The 23,537-nt window shown below is 18.7% G+C and overlaps 4 protein-coding genes across 4 annotated transcripts; 1 reads left to right on the top strand and 3 right to left on the bottom strand.

Annotated features, from left to right (window-relative positions):
• Positions 1–1,302: 1,302 nt before the first annotated feature.
• On the bottom strand, positions 1,303–2,184 carry MKS88_002189 (uncharacterized protein; the record flags this gene model as incomplete). The annotated part of the gene is made up of 2 exons (XM_067215180.1): positions 1,303–1,980; positions 2,098–2,184. 2 exons carry the CDS (start codon positions 2,182–2,184, stop codon positions 1,303–1,305), a joined length of 765 nt encoding a protein of 254 aa, XP_067074483.1.
• A 3,505-nt stretch (positions 2,185–5,689) lies between these two features.
• Positions 5,690–6,674, bottom strand: MKS88_002188 (uncharacterized protein; the record flags this gene model as incomplete). Its single annotated transcript, XM_067215179.1, has 2 exons — positions 5,690–6,460; positions 6,588–6,674. The coding sequence occupies 2 exons, from the start codon at positions 6,672–6,674 to the stop codon at positions 5,690–5,692; spliced, it is 858 nt and encodes a 285-aa protein (XP_067074482.1).
• Positions 6,675–12,856: 6,182 nt separating this feature from the next.
• On the top strand, positions 12,857–15,443 carry MKS88_002187 (uncharacterized protein; the record flags this gene model as incomplete). The annotated part of the gene is made up of 3 exons (XM_067215178.1): positions 12,857–12,877; positions 13,008–14,066; positions 14,316–15,443. The coding sequence occupies 3 exons, from the start codon at positions 12,857–12,859 to the stop codon at positions 15,441–15,443; spliced, it is 2,208 nt and encodes a 735-aa protein (XP_067074481.1).
• A 7,231-nt stretch (positions 15,444–22,674) lies between these two features.
• Positions 22,675–23,537, bottom strand: MKS88_002186 (uncharacterized protein; the record flags this gene model as incomplete). Its single annotated transcript, XM_067215176.1, has 2 exons — positions 22,675–23,325; positions 23,451–23,537. 2 exons carry the CDS (start codon positions 23,535–23,537, stop codon positions 22,675–22,677), a joined length of 738 nt encoding a protein of 245 aa, XP_067074480.1.

Here is a 23,537-nt window from a genome sequence, read left to right as displayed (position 1 = left end):
AAAAAAGACTTCAGCATACGCTTCCAGATTACAATAAATATAAAAATACTATATAGTTTATAATATTTATTTAATCATAGATTTCAATTTTACTACATATATTATATATATTATATACATTATATATATATATATATATATATATAAATCTTGTACATCATTATGTACATAATTAATAAAATTATAAAAATATTATTGTAACATTTTGTTCCTAATTAATTTATGTAATGTCATCTTGCAATGTTTTTAACATAATCTATATAAACTATTTACTCAGCTTACTAACAAATTCAACATACTTTTAATAATTTATTTTCTATAAAAAAATAATTTCTGTAACAAAAGAATTGCTTTCATTTAAATAATAAAAATATAGGATTTAAAAAAATAAAAATTTTGTTAAAGATTAAAATTTTTTTTTCTTATAACATATATTCTTTTTTAATATATGAATAAAAATATATTTCATTTTCTTAAAATAATGAAGTTTATTTTTTTCTATTTATAAATTAATTATATACTTATAAAATACATAATCTTATTAAATAAAATAAAATAAAATAGTAACATGGATAAAATTAAAATATTGATCCTAATTACCAAAGAAATAATATTTTATAAGAACATTATTTTATTATCCAATTCTAATTCCCTACGTACACCGTTAAAGAAACAAAATCAAACTTCTTACAAAAATTATTAATAATAGCTTATATGTTATGCCATATTTCTAATAAAAATTATTTATATAACAAATATTATGTTTATATTGGAGTAAAATATATAGAAATCATTGTAACATAATATATATATTACTTTACATTAAATACAAAAAAAAAATATTAATTTTTAATGTAAAGTTCATCATATAATTTCTTAAGTATGTCTACAGATAATTATATTATTCTTCTAGAATATAAAATACAATACAAGTACTTTTCGTTTAAAACGGAAATTCTAACACTTCTTCATTAATATTATATATTAATTTTAACTCACATATATATGTTTCTTATAAGAATCTAATTATATACAGAAATGCATATATTACATGATGTTATTTTATTTTGTTTCAACAATAATTTATAATAAAAAATGACAATCATTAATGCATTCAAATTTACCAACAAACAAAGAACATAATTTTGAGTATTAATTATAAGGATTAAGTTCTAAACCCATGTACATTAATAAAATTATATAAACAATATGTATGTTTATTAAGTATATAAACTAAAGATATTACATATAACGTTTCATATAAATAAGTCATATAAAAAAACATGTTTCATGTTATGCACTTTACTCATACATAGCCTTAATTCTGTTATATTTTTCATTATTTCTTAAAATTTTAGGAATTACTATTACAAGTATAACAACTAATATCAAGATAATTGTGCTAAATGCTATAAAAAAAAAATGATTTTTTGCCTGACCTAAACATGTTTCTATAGCTGACCACACACTACTCATAGATCCTAAATTTTTAATCGCATCTCCAGCTTTTTGTAATAGCTTTAATCCTTGTAATATAGGCAAACCTATTCCCAACAAGAAAAAAAGTAAAAATATGGCACTTCCAATTCTGTAACTTATAAATTTTATTTTTTTTAAAGATATATCTCTAATTCTCCTCTTTTTTTCTAGAAAAGCATCATAATCTTTTTTTCTTATTAATTTTTTTTCAAAATGAAAATGTTTTCCATCAAATATTCCATTATTGTAATCTATGACTTCTGTATAATACTGAGCTTTATTTAATAAACTTTTGTTGGATTTCGTGTTTTTTTCTTTATTCCATTTGTTATTATTAGTTATATATTTATTTTCTTTTTTACCATTATTTGGAAAAAATTCATTTAAATATATGTTATTTGAATCTTTATCCTTTTTACATTTTGCTAGTAATCGATAATTTCTTTTGTCTAATATTCTAAACTGCATAAAATTCTCACCTACAAATTTGTTAAAAGTTAACTAAAAAAAAAGATTATTATTCAAATGAACAAATATTTTAATTGTAAAAAACGGTATTAATAAAAAAAAAACGCGGAAATTAAGTATAATACAATAACATAACAAATATTATCATACCCCATCATGGTTAAAAGAGAAAATCCTCTTTAAAAAAGTAAAAGTAGTTATTATAATAAATAAGATTGGATTAATTTTTAGTTCCATATTATATATCTATAATATTATAAAATACAAACTAATGAATAAATTAATAATAACATAATATTTTTTTTTATTAATACTTTTTGCTTTTTAGTAAGATATTAATAAAATATATACAACTATAATGTACAATTAAACAACTACATATAAAAAGATATATAATAAGGTATTATATATTTTTTACCTAAATGTTATAAAAAAACAAATTGTATCATTAAAATAAAAGAATTTGAATTCATTCATAAATATACAATATATATAATTTAATTTTTTATTTAATTCAGTATTAAATATTTTTTATTATATGGAAATATTCAGTTTATAAGCAATAGAGAATGTATAGAATATATATATAATAAGCTCCTCTATATGTTAAAATACTTATTAAGCTACTAAGGAATTTATCCTGTTTTTATTACTAATTTTACAAGCATCATATTTTAGGACAACTATATTTTATTCTTAATAAATATTAATTATTAAAGCGTGAAATAGCAAATAAAGAAAATATTTTGCGTTGTGTTAATTATAATCCATGCTTTAGTCTCCTATTATTCATAAGCAGTTTTTTTGATATTCTAAATATAATTAAAAAAATATAATTTATAATGTAATATCTAATTTACAAGGAAATATATTCATAAAGAAATCTAAGAAATAATTTCTTATGATTATGCATTTATTTTTGTAAATTATTATTTTTATATTTAAGTCACTGTTTAATTGTAAATAAAATATTTTTAAATTTATCCATTTTTTTTTTGTTTTTTTTCCTTATTAATTTATATTTTAAATATTGTAATTCAATTAGAAAAAAAGAAAATCGTAAAATTACAAGAGAATTATTCCTTACATATACGCGTATAGGTAATTTTTTCATGTAATAACATATTTTAACGAATTATAATAATACCTTATATTAAAAAAAAAAAAATTATTATTTCTTCGTAAATAATTAATGAAATGTTCATTGCTGTAATAAATTTTGTAATATATATAAAGAAAAATATATTTATAAACGTATAATAAAGTTTTTATTTTAATATTTTTAAAAAATACACTTTAATTAAAATGAAATAATTTAAATTTATTCCTAATTATACTAGGTATATTATTAAATTATTTCATCGAGTGTACTAATTAAATAGTATTTTTACAAATCCTTTTCTTAATAAACTAAGGGAAAAAAAATTTATTCCATATTATTTTGAAATATTGAGTTCCCATAAAATATACAACATATAGAATACATATATAGTATGTTTATCTATTATTAAAATATTAATTACAAATTATATAAATATTATCCTAATAATAATCAAATATTATAAACATTATATTTCACTGCTTATTATTAAGGAAAAATATCAATTATTATAACAATAAAATAATAAAAAAAATTCAATGAAAAAAAATATAATATTATGTTTCTTAAATTATAACATATGAACCAATTACTCCTTCAATTAATATATTACTTTTTTAGCTTATAATATATTTAAAAAATTAAATTTACTTTATTCTACCTAATATATGAATTAGTATCTATTTTAAAGTCAAATTAAGACTTCTGTTTTATATTCGTACCATAATTTTTAAAAGTTGTAATCTTTGCGTTTAAGTGGTATTACATAATTTTAATGAAAATTATTTATAATTATGTACTATATTTTTTATTATTTTTTTTTTAACTCTACATATTCATAAGTAACAATAATATAATAAAAAAACAAAAAATAAAATACTTGTTGTTATAATAGAACTGTTACATATATCAATAGATATATATTTTTTTTGAATGAAATAAAATATTTGAATATATTATATTAATTTATAAAATTAAAAAAAAAATACAAAAATAATTGATCTTTTAATTAAAATGTACATTAGTTATATTTTCACTTTCCTAGGAACAACTGCTTGTACATCATAATATCATATTCCCTTTAACTTGAGTATGCTTTTTACAAAGAAATAATAATGAATGAGACAATTTATTTATATAAAAATATTTTTTAAAAGTGTATTTAAGTGTAATAACTAAAAAATATATAAACTTTATGTTTTTGCGTTCATTTATATCTATATAAAATCAATTTTAACAAATAAAAATATTCGAAAAACCATCCCATAACCAAATTTCTGTATTATATATATTAAATGAAACAAAACGAAAAAATATATAATTTTTTACATACAAATTGTTAAAAATTATCTAACAAATTATAACCATTTTATTTATAAATTATCTATAAAAATATAATTGTTTTTTCTTATTTATTGTGTTTAATAAATTGTAATTATTTTGAAGATGTTATTAATTGTTTCTATAAAATACTTATATTTTCATATATATTTAAAATGTTTTCAAACTTTTACACACTACATAATTATAGACAATATTGAAAAATAGAACGCATATATAAATATTTAAATACACTTTAATCTATTATTTCAAAAATAAAATAAATATAGATTGTTTACAGATAAAGAGAATTTTTATATTCATAGATATATAGGACACATTAAAATATATATGATCATTAAAAACAAAACAAGACAAAACAATTCCACAATATAATACATTCATCTGCAATTAACTTAAACTAATTTCTTTTATTGTTTTGTAATAAAAAAAAATTAACAAATTATATAGTTTATATATTTTCAATATTATATATATTTAAGTAGAATTTCCAAAATTATCTTTAATATCGCAGCCGAATACACTAATAATAAATTAAATTCTTTTAGCTCTTCCTTTAATTTTAAATATTTATTATTTTAATTTAAAAAACTATAAAAATTAATCAATATTTAATATATATATTATTTAATTATATACATTTTTTTTTTCTTTTAAACCATCCCCAAACATCTCTACCTTTTTCAAAAAGGGATTAACAAAAAATATATTCTATAAAACATATTTCATAAAAGACACTTTTTATAATATATATTATATTTTTTCTAATTAAAAATATGTATATGTAAATGCAACAAAACAGATTCACATTCTTACATAAATTATAAAATAGGACGTATTTATAGTTAATATAAATCTAATAATACATTTTAATAATTACTTCCATAAATAATAATTTTAGATTCAGCTGTAGAAAAATACGAAGTACCACGTATTATATTTATAAATTAACATAATATTAAAATATATTTATGTAAATTATCCTATTATATATTAATTTTATTTCAGAAAAATTTATTTCTCATAAAAACCTACTTACATATAAAAAAATCGAAAATGCGACATTAAACAGAGATAACATATTAATGAACACATTTAAAAAACTTAAAATATTTATATTCACAAAAAAAATTAAGACATATTATTTTACAGTTGAATATACGAATGGGTATATTTATGTAAATTTACTTATAAAATTTATACTGTTTTGAGAATATTTATTAAGAATATCACTAAAGATAATATATATTAGTTCTTATTAGATATTTCCTTTTAGAAAGAATAATATCTCTTACTATTCATTTACCTTTTTCTGAACTTGATTTTTTCATATTTTTTAACTTTTTTATGATAATACATAATCCCTAATATTAATGTGAAACCCAATATAACGAACGGTATGAAATATATTAGTATACCAAATAAATGCCTTAATACGAGTTTTTCACTAACTGTACTCGATGTTGCATTAAAAGCAGATTTCCAAAAACCTTCGAAATTTTTCAATATTTCTAAAAAGCTTTTCAGAGAACCATTAGCCAAGCTATCTAAATAGGTAGAAACCCCTAATGCACCCCATAACCCCCCATCATTCTCATCAATCAACCCCCATGATAAATCTACTAAGAGTATGATTAATAACAGTGAAAAAAATAATAAAGGTAAAGTAATTCGTAATCTGTATTTTTTAAGCATTATTTTTTTGTACATCTTATCAGTAATTAATCTGTTTTTTTTAAGAAAATTCTCATAATCGAGTTCCTTAAATATTTTTTTTTCCAAATGGGAATATTTTTTAATTTCAAATGTACAAGATTTTTTATTCATATCTTTTTTACGACTTCTTGTTATACTTGGTGAACATCCATTTGTTTTATTCATTTTGCTTTGTACTTCTTTCTCACTGTTACATATATCTTTTTTGTTGGTCAAACCAATATTTGGCATCTCTTCTTTAGTAAATATAACCTTTGAATCGATATTATACTTATATCCTTCTAGTAATCGATAATTTCTTGCTTCTAATTCTTTCGTACAATTGCAATACTTATTCAATGGCATGTCAAACATGCCCTAAAAAAAAATGTAAATATTTTTTATTTAATTGTATTAATAATACAGAGGTAAAAAAAAGGTATTAATACAGAAAAAAACTAAAAAATATTATGATTTCAAATATCCTTAAATGATATTTTCATACAACATCACTGTTAAAATGAAGCACCCAAGATAATAGGATAAGCTCAACAATATTAAAAAGTAAGAGGATCTTTGTTTTTCGTTCCATGATACAGATATTTAATATCATAATATAATCAATAAAGAAGAAGTTAATAATAATAGAATATACTTCTAATGATAAAACGAAATATTTAAAATAATAAAAAAAAATTTATTATTTCTGTATAAATATATAATAAAATATATATAACTATAATATACGTTACATGTTCTATAACCAAAGTTAATTTTTAAAATGCATTATGTAATATTTATCTTAATTTTATTAAAAAAAAAAATAACTTTCTCTGAAATCATATAATTCGATTTAATACATATATATTTAAAATATATAATTTAAATATTCAGTGTAGTGTTATAATGATATAATATTTTTATTAACCTTTTTCAGAATAAATTATGAAAAAAATATTCGAATACATATTATATGTAAATATTGAGTTTATACACTATGTAGAATGTAGAGAATATAAATATAATATATTCCTCTATATATTAAGAAAATAATTAATAATGTTAAAAATTATAAACAATTAATAATTCTGATTATATAAATTTTTATTTTGAAAACGTTGATTTTTATTAATAAAATATCAATTATTATAATAATACAATAATCATAATAATATAAGAAAAAAAACATATTAATTATATTAATTAGGACAAATGCATTAATTCCTCCTCAAGTAAATATACTTTTTTATAGTATATAATTTCTTTTTAAGATAGAAATTTATGGAACTACTTAATCTATGTAGAAATATATATTCTAATAGCAAACAAGGTGTGATTTTTTATTTTTGCACCTTAATATTTGAAAATCATTATTTTTAATTACGTTTAGGTTATATCCTCCATCTAAAAAAAATTTTTTTACATTAATATACATAGATTTTTAAATTTCTTTTTTAATATATATATTCAAAAGAAATATAAGAACATTAAAAAAAAAAAAAAGTTTAAAGGTTAAGCAGATATATAATTGTTACTTTAAATTTCATTAATTTAAATATCAACTAAAACAAATTTACTAATGATATATATATGAAATAATATTCTTATAAAATTGTGAAATAATAAAAATACATTTAACTAAGATATATGACTTAGTGATTATTCAATTCATAATATTAGAAAGAATAAATTACTTTTTATATATTATTTTGAAAATACATAATCCTAGAAACATATTTTACATGGCAACTGGAATAAATATGTATAAATGTATTATTCCAATATATATCTCTTACATATTGTAACCATTAGAAATTTAATTACATAAAAGTTTTATAAAAAAATATTCTAGTCAAAAGAACTTTAACTTTATATATTTGATCTCCTTAAAAATTACTATTTTTCCAGTTAATTATTAAAACTTAAAAAAAAAATAGATGAAACCAAAATACTATTTATAATTTACAAAAACAAAAAAAAAACAAATTACATATATTAAAATTAACATATTTTGATTTTTTAATATGTATATTATTTTCATTATAATTTTTATGAAGACCTTTTAGGTTCTATTTTTTCGAACATTTTGAACAGCTCACATTTTTTCTCTTACTTAGCGCTTATGTATATAATGTTCTTTAATCCATTATAAAAATTTATAATAATCTATACACAAAAATTGTAAAATATATTATGAGAAATAAGTGCACTATATAATAAAATACTGCTAAATATTTATTTGTAAATATTGTTATTTTTAGAAACATTAATTGATCCTAAGTATTTTTTGATCTATTTATTTTAAAAAACAATTCGTTATAAATCTATATTATTTACATTCTTTAAATAATGAGACCATATATAAAAATATTAATTTACAGAAAAATATTTAATTTTTCTTTTATTTCTTATATATGTCATACGCCTACTACATTTATAATATAGCACTAAAGTTTAAATACTTTCCTTATTATGTCATTTATATGTTTAATTATTAATATTTTAAAAATACAAATAAAAGTAAATGAATATAAAATATTATTAAATTTCAATTTCTAAAACATTTTTTCATATTTATAATAATTTATACAACGAAATCTACAAAAAATAATATATTCACTAAAATAACCAATTTTTATCGAATTTATTAATTATTTATATGCTTTCAAGTATTACTATTTTAAATATATTTTTTCTTTAGCTTTATTATATAAATAAATTATTTGAAACATTCATCTTTTTTACATGTTTGATACATTTTATTTTCTTTCTATTTCTAGAAAATTCGTACATTTCATTTATTATATATGGAAATGTTATCTATTGCCAAAAATATAAATTAATATGTAACCGTATTAATAAATGTGTTGTAAGAAATTAAAATATATTTTGTACCCAACGATAAAACATTAACAATGATTACGGTATTCGTAAGAATCATGTAGCGAAGTTTAAAACTGTAACAATCTTAAAATATATTAATGTACCAAATAAAATCAATGAATCTCAATGATATTTGGTTTCAGTAAAATCCTTGTTCGAGGATCGAGCGTCACTTGTAGATGAATCTTCTTATTGTGGTTCATATGAATATATATAATTATTTTCAATAATTTTATTAATATATATTGCAATATTTCCCATAAAGTTTTTTTTTTTTTTAAATTATAAATTATTCTACTTAAAAATGTGAACACTCTACAAGAAACACTCTTATATATTAAGACAATGCTTAATTGCCATAATAGTCTTGTATTTACAAATAAATAATGTTTTTTAATACTATTAAAAAATTTTTTAACTTTTCTGTTATATTCCAAAAAAATATACCACTTTTTAAATGCATACTTAAAAATAATGGCCAGGTAACAATTATGTCACTGAATATGATTACCTTATTCAGGAAACAATAAGTTTTATATAATATATAGATCTATAAAATATTCTAATATATAAATGTTCAATAATAATTATTTTTATGAATATAAAATAATCTCTAAAATAATGCACTTGAAGTGTAAAGTTAAAAATTCAGAAATAAAGATTAGAATTATTTTTTCTAATAATAATATTGCAAATATATCGTTATATAACTGACAGTAAAACTAAAAGAACAATAAAAAAAAATGTGGGAACTAATTTAGTAATGTGAAAAAAATTTGTGAAATTAAAATACAAATATTTTATGCAAAATTGTAAATTATGAAGCAGACGGGCACAAAATATCAAAAAACAATATTTTAATTGGATGTCTATTATCCGTACCATTGATTAACATGAATATAGTTAGGATAAATAATATTTCGTATGATCTATGCTTCAATATAATATATATAAATGGATATTTAACAAAAAGTATAATTTAGTAATTAAATAATTGTAACTTTAAAGTAGCTACAATGGATAAACCGATTTATCATTTAATTAAATAAAAATTAGTAATATAAAGAATATCTTATATTTTAATGTATAATTAAACACACATATTAACATATGTACTCTTATAATTAAATAATGAGAATATAATAGATTATAGAACACTATATTTAAAATATCAGTGCTATAACTTAAGAATTTAAAATTAAACACATTATGAATATAATAATAATATGCTATCCATTAGGATTAAATGATATTAATTAAAATATAATCATAACTTTACATATTTTATATTATTATGATGTCGATAAATACAATTTGTTCCATTATTAGTAAAAGCATATAATCAAAAATTTATTACATAGTATGTTGTTAGTTTACATTTATATACAAAAGTAAAACATTATACATAATATTGCAATATATTTATCATACAATATATTTTTATATCATATTTTTCATTTATATTATGGTTTAAAATGACTTGCAGTATTAGAATACATAGATAAGTAAAAAGTACACTATAAAATAATATGAACTATAATTTTAAATTAGTATAAGATTTTTACAAACATTTATATTATAGTTACTACATTGTTTATTTATATTAAATAAGAAAAAATATAATAAAGCCACAAAAGTATTCTAAATAGCATTACTTTTACATTTATTTTCATCTATATACTTTTCTGTACGTATATATATTTGAATTTCATTACAGTTATTGACTTGAAAATTTCATATATTCAAACACATTTTTCAATAATAAATATTATTTTAAAATATATAAATAAAATAGATCTAGTTATAGAAAAAAATATTAAATAATTTTTAAAAATATTTATTAATTTTATATTATTTAAAATTAAATGTCATGAATACACTGCAGTAATATACAATAAATTTGATCAAACGTAAAAATAAAATAATAAAAAATATATCCACAAAAAAAAATATTTTTTCATAAATTTATAGAATAGTATAGAGAGAAAAAAAAAAAGAAAACAAAAATTTCGTATATATATATTTGAAAATTATCATTAAGCAGCTCTTTCAAAATGCTTTCAGATATTTGAGAAAATAATATTTTCTTTTATTTTTAACATAAACATCTACTATTACATACTAATTATGTATTTTATTTACCATATATGTAATATATTCAAATACAAAAATTAAATATATAATATCTTGATAAATGATAAATTATTTTTTCCTAATATATTGTTACTAATAAAAATTTTTTTAAAAGAAATATGATAGAATGTAAAGAATTAAATGAAAAAAAAGAGTAGAAAAATATATTTGCAAAAATTTCAAATTAAAAATTATATATACATGAAAAAATTAATTTTTTATAAATTTCGATTCCTTGAAAATAACTATAACATATTAAGTGATTATGTTAATTATTTACAAAAATTCATTAGAAATTAGAATTCTTTTATTAATTTTCTTACTGTTCTACATTTATATTGTCTTGTTTCAAAGGAAGTATTAAAACTGTAAATAATTTATTTGCATTATAACAAAATAATCTATGCTTTTCAAACACATTTATATTGTCTTGTAATTCCATTTATAATATGAATTGATAAAAAGTATTATAAAATATTATATAATCCTTTTTAGTATGCATGCTAATATAATTATCAGTAGTGTTAAAATTATATTTACATAAATTTATCAAATTCAGTAAAAACCAGAAAAATTAATTAAATATTTTTAATATTTATATTCTAACATATATATTAATAATTACAGAAATATAATTATGATACTTCATTATTTATTGTACTATTTAACATAATATATTATGTAATTTACCTATGATTGCAATGTTATTATTTTTTAGCATAAGCATTTAATTTATTTTACCTATGTTTAAGCTTATAGTATAATATTTTTGCTATAAGCACAACTAATAATTTTTCATATTTATAGTAAGTATACAATTTTATATTCATTAATCAGTATACCTAGGCATATATTTTATTAAATAGAATTTGTTGCACTTTCAATAATTTATACCCAGAAGTGGTGATAGCCACATACCGAAGAACATATAAATAAATATTAAATTATACCGTTTTAATAATTTATAATTATATAATATAAATTATAAATAATTAATTTTTAGGTAAATATTATATATAAATATACATATAATATTAAGTGGTATTATATTTTAGTTGTTTGTACTTTAGGTAACCATAGAGACAATTAAATATAATTTATATATTGTGGTACTCATTTATAGACCGTAAATAGTAAACATAAAATGTATTAACAAAAAATATATAGCACTAAAAATGATTAATACAAAAAATAAATATCAAAGTAATAAAATAAAAAAGAAATATTCTTTCAGTATTATAAATCTTTTGGTATATAGATTATATATTTTACAAAAAAAAAGAATAAAAAGAATTACTCACATTAATTCCTTTAATAGTATTTATATGTTCTTACTAATAAGAAAAACAATAGAAGTTATATAGATATTAAAGATAACTGTACAGAATAAATTTTATATTACTTATAAACTTTACTTATGTGCAATTTGTTATTTTCAGTATTTGGTTTTTTCTTTATATATGGTGCATTACATTTATATGGAGATACATGTGTTAATTTAATATCAAAATATGATTATTATATATCTTCAGTTATATTTATTTAACGTAAAAGAATATAACAGGCATACAAATAAATGTAAGAGCTTTTAATTATCTCGTATTGCCCATATAAATTTTTATGTAAATAATAATTTTATAATTCCTACCTATTAAGTTATCTTAATTTAAAATATCCCCATCGATCAATAAAAAGATGTATATTTTTATTTTACCTTCAGATTGTTACTTGCAACTTGAGCATTAATTTTTATTCATTATGGAAAAATGTTTACCTAAGGTAATATTCATTGTTTTTTATTATTCTTAAATTTTTTAATAAATTATTTATTTACAATAAAAAAAAGTGATAATAAAACAAAAATAAAAATTTATGCTTAAATGATTTTTTAAAATTCACTTTAATTAAGTATTCGGGTGTTCGAGGATCAACTTATTTTAGATATATTAATGAAGGAGTCTTCAACAAAATTGTAAATCATATAAAAGTTAATATTGATGACATAATTGCTAAGAATGATAAAAAAGTATTAAAGGATAAATGCTTATATTTGGCTAAATACCTAGTTAATAACAAGTCTCCGCCATCTTATTATTTACCAGAAAAAGCAACGTGGGAAAAGGCTCTAAATGAATGGTTAAGTCCTCATTATAAGAAGCTAGATAAATTAGGAGGATGTCCTTTGATTATGAATCAAAATGATTTAGAAATTTTAGAATTAAAATATAATGTAGATGATTTCTGTGAAAAAAGAGAAAGCTATCTGGATGAATTAAGACAGTCACAGGGAAACCCTATGTCTGAAAGTAATTATTCAAGTAAATGTAACTCATATAATGAATGGATTGAAGAAGAGAAAAGGTATTTCACAACAAAAAAAAAACTATTTGAAAATTGTTATGATATAAAAGAAGCACAAAAGGGTCGAAAAAAAACATGCAACATAATGGATCCCAAAATTTTTAATAAACAATCTATATGCAGATCTCCGCTTCAAAAGGAATCTGATCGAAGTTTATCTCAAGAAAGTAAAAGTTTAACAGAAGTGGAGCAAAAAGAAAGCGAAAGTCCGCCAATGCGTGAAGATCAAAAACAAAAACCCGTACCACATTTACAAGAAACTGAATCTCATCCTCCCTCCAAACATGGGGAGCATAGTAGCGCCGAAAAAGAAATTAAACAAGAACCTCAAACTCACTCCCCAGTAATATTTCCGCCTGAACCTTCATCTATTATAACTGACGATAGTTCTGAAGATCCTACACAATCTACACAAGCTGAAGTATCAGAAGTTTCTAAAAATTTTTTTTCTCCAGAATTCCAAAAAACTCCTGAGTCAATAACTTCACATACAAATCCTGATGTTCCAGGAAAAACACATAGTTTTGAAATTATGACGTCATCTACTAGAACATATGATATTGCAACATCGTTTCCTGATTCTGCTATATCCCCTAAAATTCCAGGTGTCAATAATACTAATTAATTTCCTACATTTAAAGTAACTATATTAATTATTCATTTAAATTACAATTATAGGTCAAGCACAAAATCCACCTGTTGTACACATATCAACTATATTAACAAGCCTTATAATCATTATTGTACTTCCCCTATTTATTAAAGTAAAATAAATATAAAAGTTAAAAAGAATAATAAACATATGATTATTCTAATAGTTTATTTTATGAATCTATTTTTTATTTTTATATTATAGTACGCTTTTATATGGATATTAAAAAAAAAAAATAAAATAAAAAGAAGACACATTAAATTACTGAGAATACTAATACCTTCACTTTCCAGAAAAAAAAGGGAATTATTAACAAATGTTTATTTAGAAAACACAATAAATGATAACGAAGAAACTATGAAAAGAATAAAAATAAATGAACATAACGTGAATAATAACATACACACGTCAAAGCAAAAAAAGGACAAATTCAAAACCATTGTTGAAATACACATGGAAATACTCGAAGAATTAAGAAATGATGAATGGGAAAACAAAAAAGGAGAATTTTTGGGATTATGTCTCGAATTGTTCACAAAAGAGAAATATATAACATACTCTAATTTCTCCAGTGAAGAAATTATAATAGAAAATACTAAAAGCATCAATGACATTGAAAAAAAAAAAATTCTATGGAATAAATGGATAAAAGAACATAAAAATATTTCTGAAAAATTGAACAAAACAGAATGGTTTAATAATTTAAAAAATGAATGGAAAAAAAAAAAAGCTTCTATAAAAAATAATGATGAATTAAAAATGAATTTTCCAAATGAAATAATAAAAGATTCATTTTCGGAAAAAGAAAAAGATTTATGGAGACAGTGGATAGCAAAAAAGCGAAAGATTATAGAACAGTACTTGGAACAGGAATGGTGTGAGGGAATGACACAAGAATTTCTCAATATCTTAAATGAGGATATAAATGAAGGAACTAAAAACAATATTTCACTGCTAAATACAGAAGAATTACTGGAGACAGAACCTTATGAAGAATTATATGATTACATGAAAAAAAAATTACTAGCAAAACTGTCCATACTAGTATTAATGATGATAGTGGAAGATTCCAAAAAAGAAGATTTTATAGAAAATGAGGAATCACATTTGGATAGTTCCATAAATGATTTGAAAACAGAAATAAATTTAGAGAGAAAATCAGATGTTACAAAAGAAATAATTAGAGTTAATGGAAATGTTTTAGAAAATAATGAAAATAGACAAGTTCGAGCTTATATAGGAGAGAAAAGTTTTAGCCAAGAAGTAGAAGACTGGATAAATGAAGTTGATATATCAGAAAATTCCATATATAATGAAAACAGTGTGGTATAATCCTATTTAATTAAAGAAAAATAATATATTTTATAAATTCAGAATATACATCCAATATATATTAGGACAATATATAGGTATAATTACATGATGCATATGTAACATATTTAATAAATTTTGTGAAATGTTCTGGGGTAAATGATAAAAAGCTCGTAAATTAATGGGTAACATAAAACAGAAAAAGATACGAGAAAAGTAAATTTTTGAATACAGTTATTGTAAATATATTCAGATTATATATACTTATTTTTATTTATGTAATAATACATATTATCATCTTATATTAATATTTAACCCAATAAAATAGCAAAATGTTAATTTACCTATATATAAATTAATATTAATATTTTGCAAAAATATTAAATTTGGAAAAAATTAATATTTTGATAAAAAAAAGGTAAAAATAATAATTTTAAAATAGTCTTATGGAATTAAAGAAATAAAAGTTAAATATGAATAAGATTATAAGTTAAACTGTACTAAAGTGTTAAGTTTCAACGTTTTTTTAAAACGAAAAGTAAATGAAAGAATATATAATTAATTTATAAACATTTTAATAAATATCACATGCTTTTTATTTTTTCCCATTCAATTAAACATATAATTTCATTCATATTGTGTTATTTTAATAAAAAAATTTTAGTGACTTTCTCATTACTTTTTAAAAAGAATATAAAAAAATTCGATTTTCATCTTTTTTTTTTTTTTTTTGTAATTACAGAATAATCCTTTTAATTTTGCCTCTTAATTAATATGATTATTGATTATTTGCTTTTTTTTTAAATATTTATTTATTATATTTGTTTGTATATTAACATTTATAAAATAAAATAATTGTATAATCATTTTTAGAAAATATAAAATAAATTTTGATATGTAATATTTTTTTGCTATTACCATATACCGTAAAAACAGGTAGATTATAAATTTTTATTTAATTCACTCTATTATTCAAATAATATTACAATCTCATTTTATTTATTGTTTCTATAATATAATTAATTTAAAAATAATATTAATAGTTAAAATAACAAAAAATATAATTTTTTTATTTATTATAATTATCACTAGTGGGTAATAAGAACATAATAAAAACATATAAATGTATTCTTCATAATATAAGATCCTCATAATACATAAATAAATTATATAATAATAATATTTTATTAAAAAAAATTATTATCATAAATTATTAGTACCAACTTTATCCAAGTTTCATGGATTATAAATAAAATCATTAGAATTTAGATGTTTTACCTTATATTCCAGCTATAAAATGAATATTCCTTTATAGTATATTATCTTAATATATATAAATATCTTTTCAATAAACATTCTTAGGCTTTATCATATAAGATAAACAGTACATATATATTTAATTAATATAAAATATGCAGTACAAGGATAATATATAATTGAGTTTTCTTTTATGTTTTATACATGAAATACTAATATATTTTTTAATATATCTCTAATTTTTTAAAACTATTTCGAGTATAATAAATATTAATAATTATCAAATAATAATAGCATACAAACACATATAAATGTAATTTTTAATTAATATAAATGTCATTATATTAATAGCTTAAATATATGGATATATATTGTGCAATTTGTCAATGTGTTTATTTTAAAAAAGGAAACGGATTTAATAAATTAAAAAAAGAAGTATTCATATTATAAATAAAAAATTTAATAAAATAGGAAAATTATTATATTATTAATATTAAGAAAGATATAATAATAAAAGAACTATAGAATATCCATAGTTTAATAATTTTTAAATATTACTTATTTTAAGAATTATAATAATTGTGAAACTATATTAACTTCTGAACAATTCATGAAGAATAAGACAGTTCATCAAATAAATATAATGCTAATAATAATACCTTTTATTTTTATTTATAATTAGTATAATTTTTTTTTAAAATAAATTAAAATTTTTATTAAGTATATAATAGAATTCAAATATAATGGTAATTCATGATTTAATTATAATATTAAATATATCTAAGAGTAATATATTTAACAGAAACATAATAAATGAAATAAAGGAGAAATAATTTATTATTTTTCTAGTGTCAAAAATCATAGTTTATTCTGTACTATAACTAATATAACGTAGAACAGAGATAGATAAAAATTAAGTAAAATATACGAAATTTATGATTACTATGATATTACATTTCACAATTATTTTACTATATATAGAATATAAAATATTTATCATAAGCATGTTTTCTAATAAGACGTATGCAATATATATTATAATGCAAAAGTTAAATATATATATAAATATATACTTTTGTCATGTTACAAATACAAAGTACAATAATACATTTTATTGAAGGCATAACGACAACTATCAATCTTTTTATTCTTTTACGATTAATTTATAATTATAATCAATATATAGAATAATATATATTTTTTTCGTACATATTCATATTTCTAATGTAAATAATGGTATTATACTAAGCTAAATTTGATAACGAACAAACAAAAATTTTAACTTCCTTTATAGTAACTTGTAAATAATTATTAAGTTATTTTGTATTTTTACGATAAAAACTATTTCTTGTATAACATGTCCATAATAAAAGGTACAATTTGAAGCAGCACGTTTTTCATTCAACAATATATTACTTATGTTCATATATTATTTTTATATTTTAGTTAAATTTATTTTTCATTTATTAATATATTTATTTCAGTAATAATCATATAGTTCACTTTACTAATAATCAAATATATTATTATAACTTATTTTAAATATGAATTGGAATAATTTGAAAGATATTATAATATTAAAAAACAAAAAATAATAATCAATATAAGAGAAAATTCTACAAATTTAAAATAGATAATATTTATTCTTTACGGTAATTTAGTAAGCTAGAAAGGATTTCTATGTAGTTATTATAATATAATGTGCATTTTATATGAGAATGTACTAAATTTACTTTGTTTTTTCTATATCTTAAGAACAAAATTACATAATTTGCATATGAATAAAAATAATAGGAGGGCTTGTTTTACTCTTTAAATATTTTTTCTTAGAATAAAGCAATCCTATTCTTCGAATTATTATATTTATAATTAAAAGCTTTTATTTTATATATTACAAACTACGCTGAATTATGTTAATATTAATAAAAAAATAAAATGTTTATTTCGTTAACTAATTATTTTCTAAATTCTAATTGAGAAAAAAAGGAATACACCACATATCTAGATATCATATATCATTTCTTTACTTTTATATCTATGAACTTCATAAGAATATAATAATTTTTATTTAATTCACGTATTCCTATATACAATGGAATAATAGTTCACATATTAACATAAAATTTATTTTTTTGTTATAATAATTATATATATCATGGTATTACAAGAATTCCTTGTTATATATATGAAATAAATGATTTTATTTATGAAAGTATGATTTTTTGAATTTACATATTATTATTATTATTTTATTTTTTTTATTTATATTTAGAATAACTGCGTGGAATTTTATCTTCAATATAGTAAGGAATAAAATAATGCTATCCAAGATATTCAATATGTCGGAGTTAAGGGAAATCCTGGATAGGCATGTGCTAAAATATATATTATGTAGGATTTTACAAATCCAAGTCAAGATATTCGTAAATATATAATTAAATTAAAAAAAAAAAAAAAAATTACTCCGATAGGTTCAAACGTTGCAAATACTTGAATTACAAAATAAAATAAAAAGAAAAATATAATAAGTGTCTTGGTTTGATGGATATAATAAATTTTCATCCTAAGTAGGTAATAAATTTGAGGAAAAATTTAAAGAAATGGAATATGCTTTTTTACATCTTCATAAAGAACTATATAATTATTATAATGATTATATCAATTTTAGTTTTAAAAAGTAAGTAACTAATGGTAGTTGTTAAATAGTTAAAAATTGTTATGAGGATTATATACAACATTACAAGCAATGTTAAGTAAATACAGATAATGATTTTGTGAGAAAATAATTAAATTTAAAGAATAGTATGGCAATAAAATTCGACAGGTAATTCCTTGTAATGATTTACCACATATTTTACTATCCACAAATGTAAATTACCTTTTTATTTCCATTTTAACAACATACATCGTATTAATAGCAACATTCACTTTATTTTTTTTATATAATCCTAACAAAAATTATAATTAATAATGTGAATATTCTAACACAATTCGTATGTTGGTTTTTACAAATAATTATCAGCATAAAACGATTATATTTTAATATATATTTTTATTATTTTTTTTTCATTTAGTTTACTCCAATAAAATCGTGGCTATAAAGTCAATGAAAATGGAAAAACATAATTGAATATGATGTTTAAAAAGAAACAAGAGGATGCTTACAAAACTCACATGATGTACATAAAAACTGAGAAAGAAGACATAATAATATAGATTATCAATTCAAACGAGATCCTTAATATATAAATTACATTTTATCTATTTCCAATATAAAAGCATTTTTCAGTGGTGTAGAAAGTTACATAAATTGAAATTTCCTAATAAATTAGGTTAACTAAAAATATATAAATTTTTGTAAAAACTACAATAACAATTATATAAAAATTATACAAAAAATATGGTAACACAAACACAACACAAATTTAAGTATTAAAAACGAAAAATACCGCTAAATATGATATTTTCTTTTGAATAAATAATAAATAATTTTAAAATTTCAATATATAATACAAGATGATAAAGAAAATCTTGAATTACTTATATGATAATATGAAGCATTTTCAATAACTTAAATATTAAAAAAAAAAAGGAGAAGGAAAGGATGTATTAATAAAAACATCAATAATATTATATAAAGTAAAAAAAAATTGAAATGATAATACTCAAAAAAATAAAAAAAATTTTTTTTTTTTAACAAAACTTATTTCAAATTTTTATTATTATTTGTTCTCTTGATATTATATAGGATTGAATATTTATATCAATATACAATAATTTTTATATTGTTGTCTTAGTATGTCAATTATTATATGTGGAATTGTAGTAAAAATATTTATATATGAATATAGTAAAGACAAATTTAATTTTTGTTCAAATTTAAATGGGAATATTGCTATCTATGAGATACAAATTCAAGAATATATTCATATGGAGCATTATTTTTAATTATTTTTGTCATTTTAATGCCTTTATATAAGTGTAACTTCTAAAGGGAGTAATCGTATCTATATATGATAAATTATGAACATAAGTAAAATTATATAATAATTTTACATTTTTAGCTAAACTAAAATGTAATGGTAAAAAATAGTGTATATATTTCCGTATTTCATTTCTATATACTTTATAAAAAAAATAAGAATCCAACAAATATTCCCAAAAATATAATAGCAATATAATAATATATATAGGATCAGTAGTATTTATAATTAATTCTTTTTTAAAGGTTTCTCATAGAATTACCATTTCATAGTTACGGAGAAACATATATACGAGTCGTTATTCATATGATATTTTATAAATGAAGACTCTTCTTTTTAATCAAATAAAAGTTTCAAGTGCCGTTCTAATGTGTGCATTAGACATTTAAGATTATTCCCTCATTTTAATTGTTGTATACATCTATGTATGACCTAGTAATTTATAATATATCTAAATTTTGTTTATTAATTTAAATATGTGATTTATAGTATTGCACTTAATATCATATTCATAATAATACAACAAAAAATACGTAATATAGAAATTATTATACATTATTGAAACATTCGAATTATCATATAAAAAGGATAAATGAAATGGTTCTTATGATAAAGAAATACTCATTTTTATTTTTCTTATCCATTTATAAAAATCATAAAATTATATAAAAATAAAATTAATCAGTATATGACTCATATTTCTAATAAATATAAAGAAACTACTTAATTTTTATATATTTTTTTAATTTTTGTTTTAAATTTTATCCAATTACATACGTATATATTTATATTCTTATATATATTTTACTTTACAAATTTGTCTACATAAATAAATTCAATATATGAAGTAAAAATACATGAAAAAAAATGGTATAACAAATTTTTTATTATGTCATATATTCTGTCGTATCAAAAATGATTACATATACAAAACTTAAACATTCATAATATATTCAGTCTAAAATGTAACATGTAAGATATAACTGATTCTGTTACAAACAATAATTGTTATTTATATTACTTTTCAATAAGTAAATATATAAATATAATTTGGCTAATTCTTATCAAAACATATATATTATGTACATAAAATTAAATATTTTAAGATCACGTTGTTATATACAATATTTTATAAAAAACAAAAATTAGGTAGAGTATATATGTATATATTTATAATATTTATGTATATTAAATATTTGAAGGATTCTTATTAAAAGTAATTATGATCATATTTTAAGTAAAATATTAAGGATATGATGAGTAAATTTAGTTACAACAATATATAATACTAAAAATTGGTATTGAATTTTATATGGTTCATTCTGAAAAACAATAATTTTTATTAAATATTTATATTTTTTTTACATTTAATGCATCCAATAATTTGAACCTATATTAAAAATATTTTTGCAGTAAACACATATGATAATATATTTTTTATAATATCATCTATAATGAAAATGAATTAAATATTATTTTTACAAAACCCACTAAAAAAATACCCACTTTAAATTTTATGAAATATCGAAAATTTTATGTACAATTAGTTTAATATAAATAATAAACTTTTTTTAGTTAGATTACCAATTAAAAAGTTTTAACTCAAAAAAGTAAAAAATTAAAATTAATTACATTCCTTTTATAAGTTTAGAAACATGAAATTTCTTATTAATATAACAAAATGATACTATATGAAATTTTTTATACTAACGTTTTTGCGCATATATATATTTCATATACAAATATGCTTATATATACATATATATATTATGACAACATATTAAGTTCAGATAATTACTTAAAACACTAATCAAAAAAAATAAAACAATTAATTTATGATTAAAATTACATATTTTTTTATTTTATATCGAAATAGTTAAGTATTTATACGTGGCCCAATAATAATTATGTAATTGTATGTACATTTCCTAGCTATATTTTATTTTAAAGTATAATACATCTATTATTCTATATGAAATATTTTCTTTATCAAAGGAATTAACAATATTATATTAAATTTTAGGATTATTTTCCTTTTTTATTTTAAATATTTTAATTTTTCTTAATGTATAATTAATATATAATACAACTAAGATAGCTCCAAATATTAAAACTACTGATATTACTAATGATAGCCAATGTGCTGTAGTACTGATCGTTGTTAGTACATCTTGGCCTGTTTCATCTCCAATAGATATTACTAATGCCCAAAAACATATTAAAAATACAATTCCTATCAAAAAAACTAAAAGTGGTGGAGTAACATTTGAAACTACCTTCCTACGTAGCATCCTTCTTGCAGCTGTTTTATCATTTTTGCTGTTATTGTTCATTTTATCTATGCATTCTAATTCATTGAATATTTTTTTTTCAAAATATGAATCTATTCTATTAAGTAAAGTATATTTTTTTTTTCTTAATAATTTATTTCTTTCCTCAGCTTTTAATAAAATTTCTTTTATTATTTTTCTTCGTGATTTATCGTCTTTGCCATTTTTATATATATCTTTTTCGTCATCTACTAATATAGTGCCATCATCATCACTCAATGAATCTCCAGATGATATTATATTCAATAAACTCTCTGATAGTAGTCTATTATTTATAAAACCTGAATATGCACCTAGTTTATTCTTCTTATTCATAGATTTACAATAGATATACTAAAAAAAGAATGTAAACATTTATTATTTACAAGTACATATATTTCTATACTAAGAAAATATAATTTTTAAAAATAAAAATATAAACCAGCCAAAAAAAAAAAAAAGAAATATTATGATAATACTTTATTATTTTTATAATAGCATATCCAATTTAAAAGGGTAAATCCAACGATTTTAATAAATAAAAGGGACTTAATATTTTTATTCAT

The sequence above is a fragment of the Plasmodium brasilianum genome, chromosome 7 (genome assembly GCF_023973825.1).
Source record: "Plasmodium brasilianum strain Bolivian I chromosome 7, whole genome shotgun sequence".
Lineage (NCBI taxonomy): Eukaryota > Apicomplexa > Aconoidasida > Haemosporida > Plasmodiidae > Plasmodium > Plasmodium brasilianum.
The sequence above is the reverse complement of the archived record's forward strand: the minus strand, read 5'-3'. Positions and strand labels throughout refer to the sequence as shown.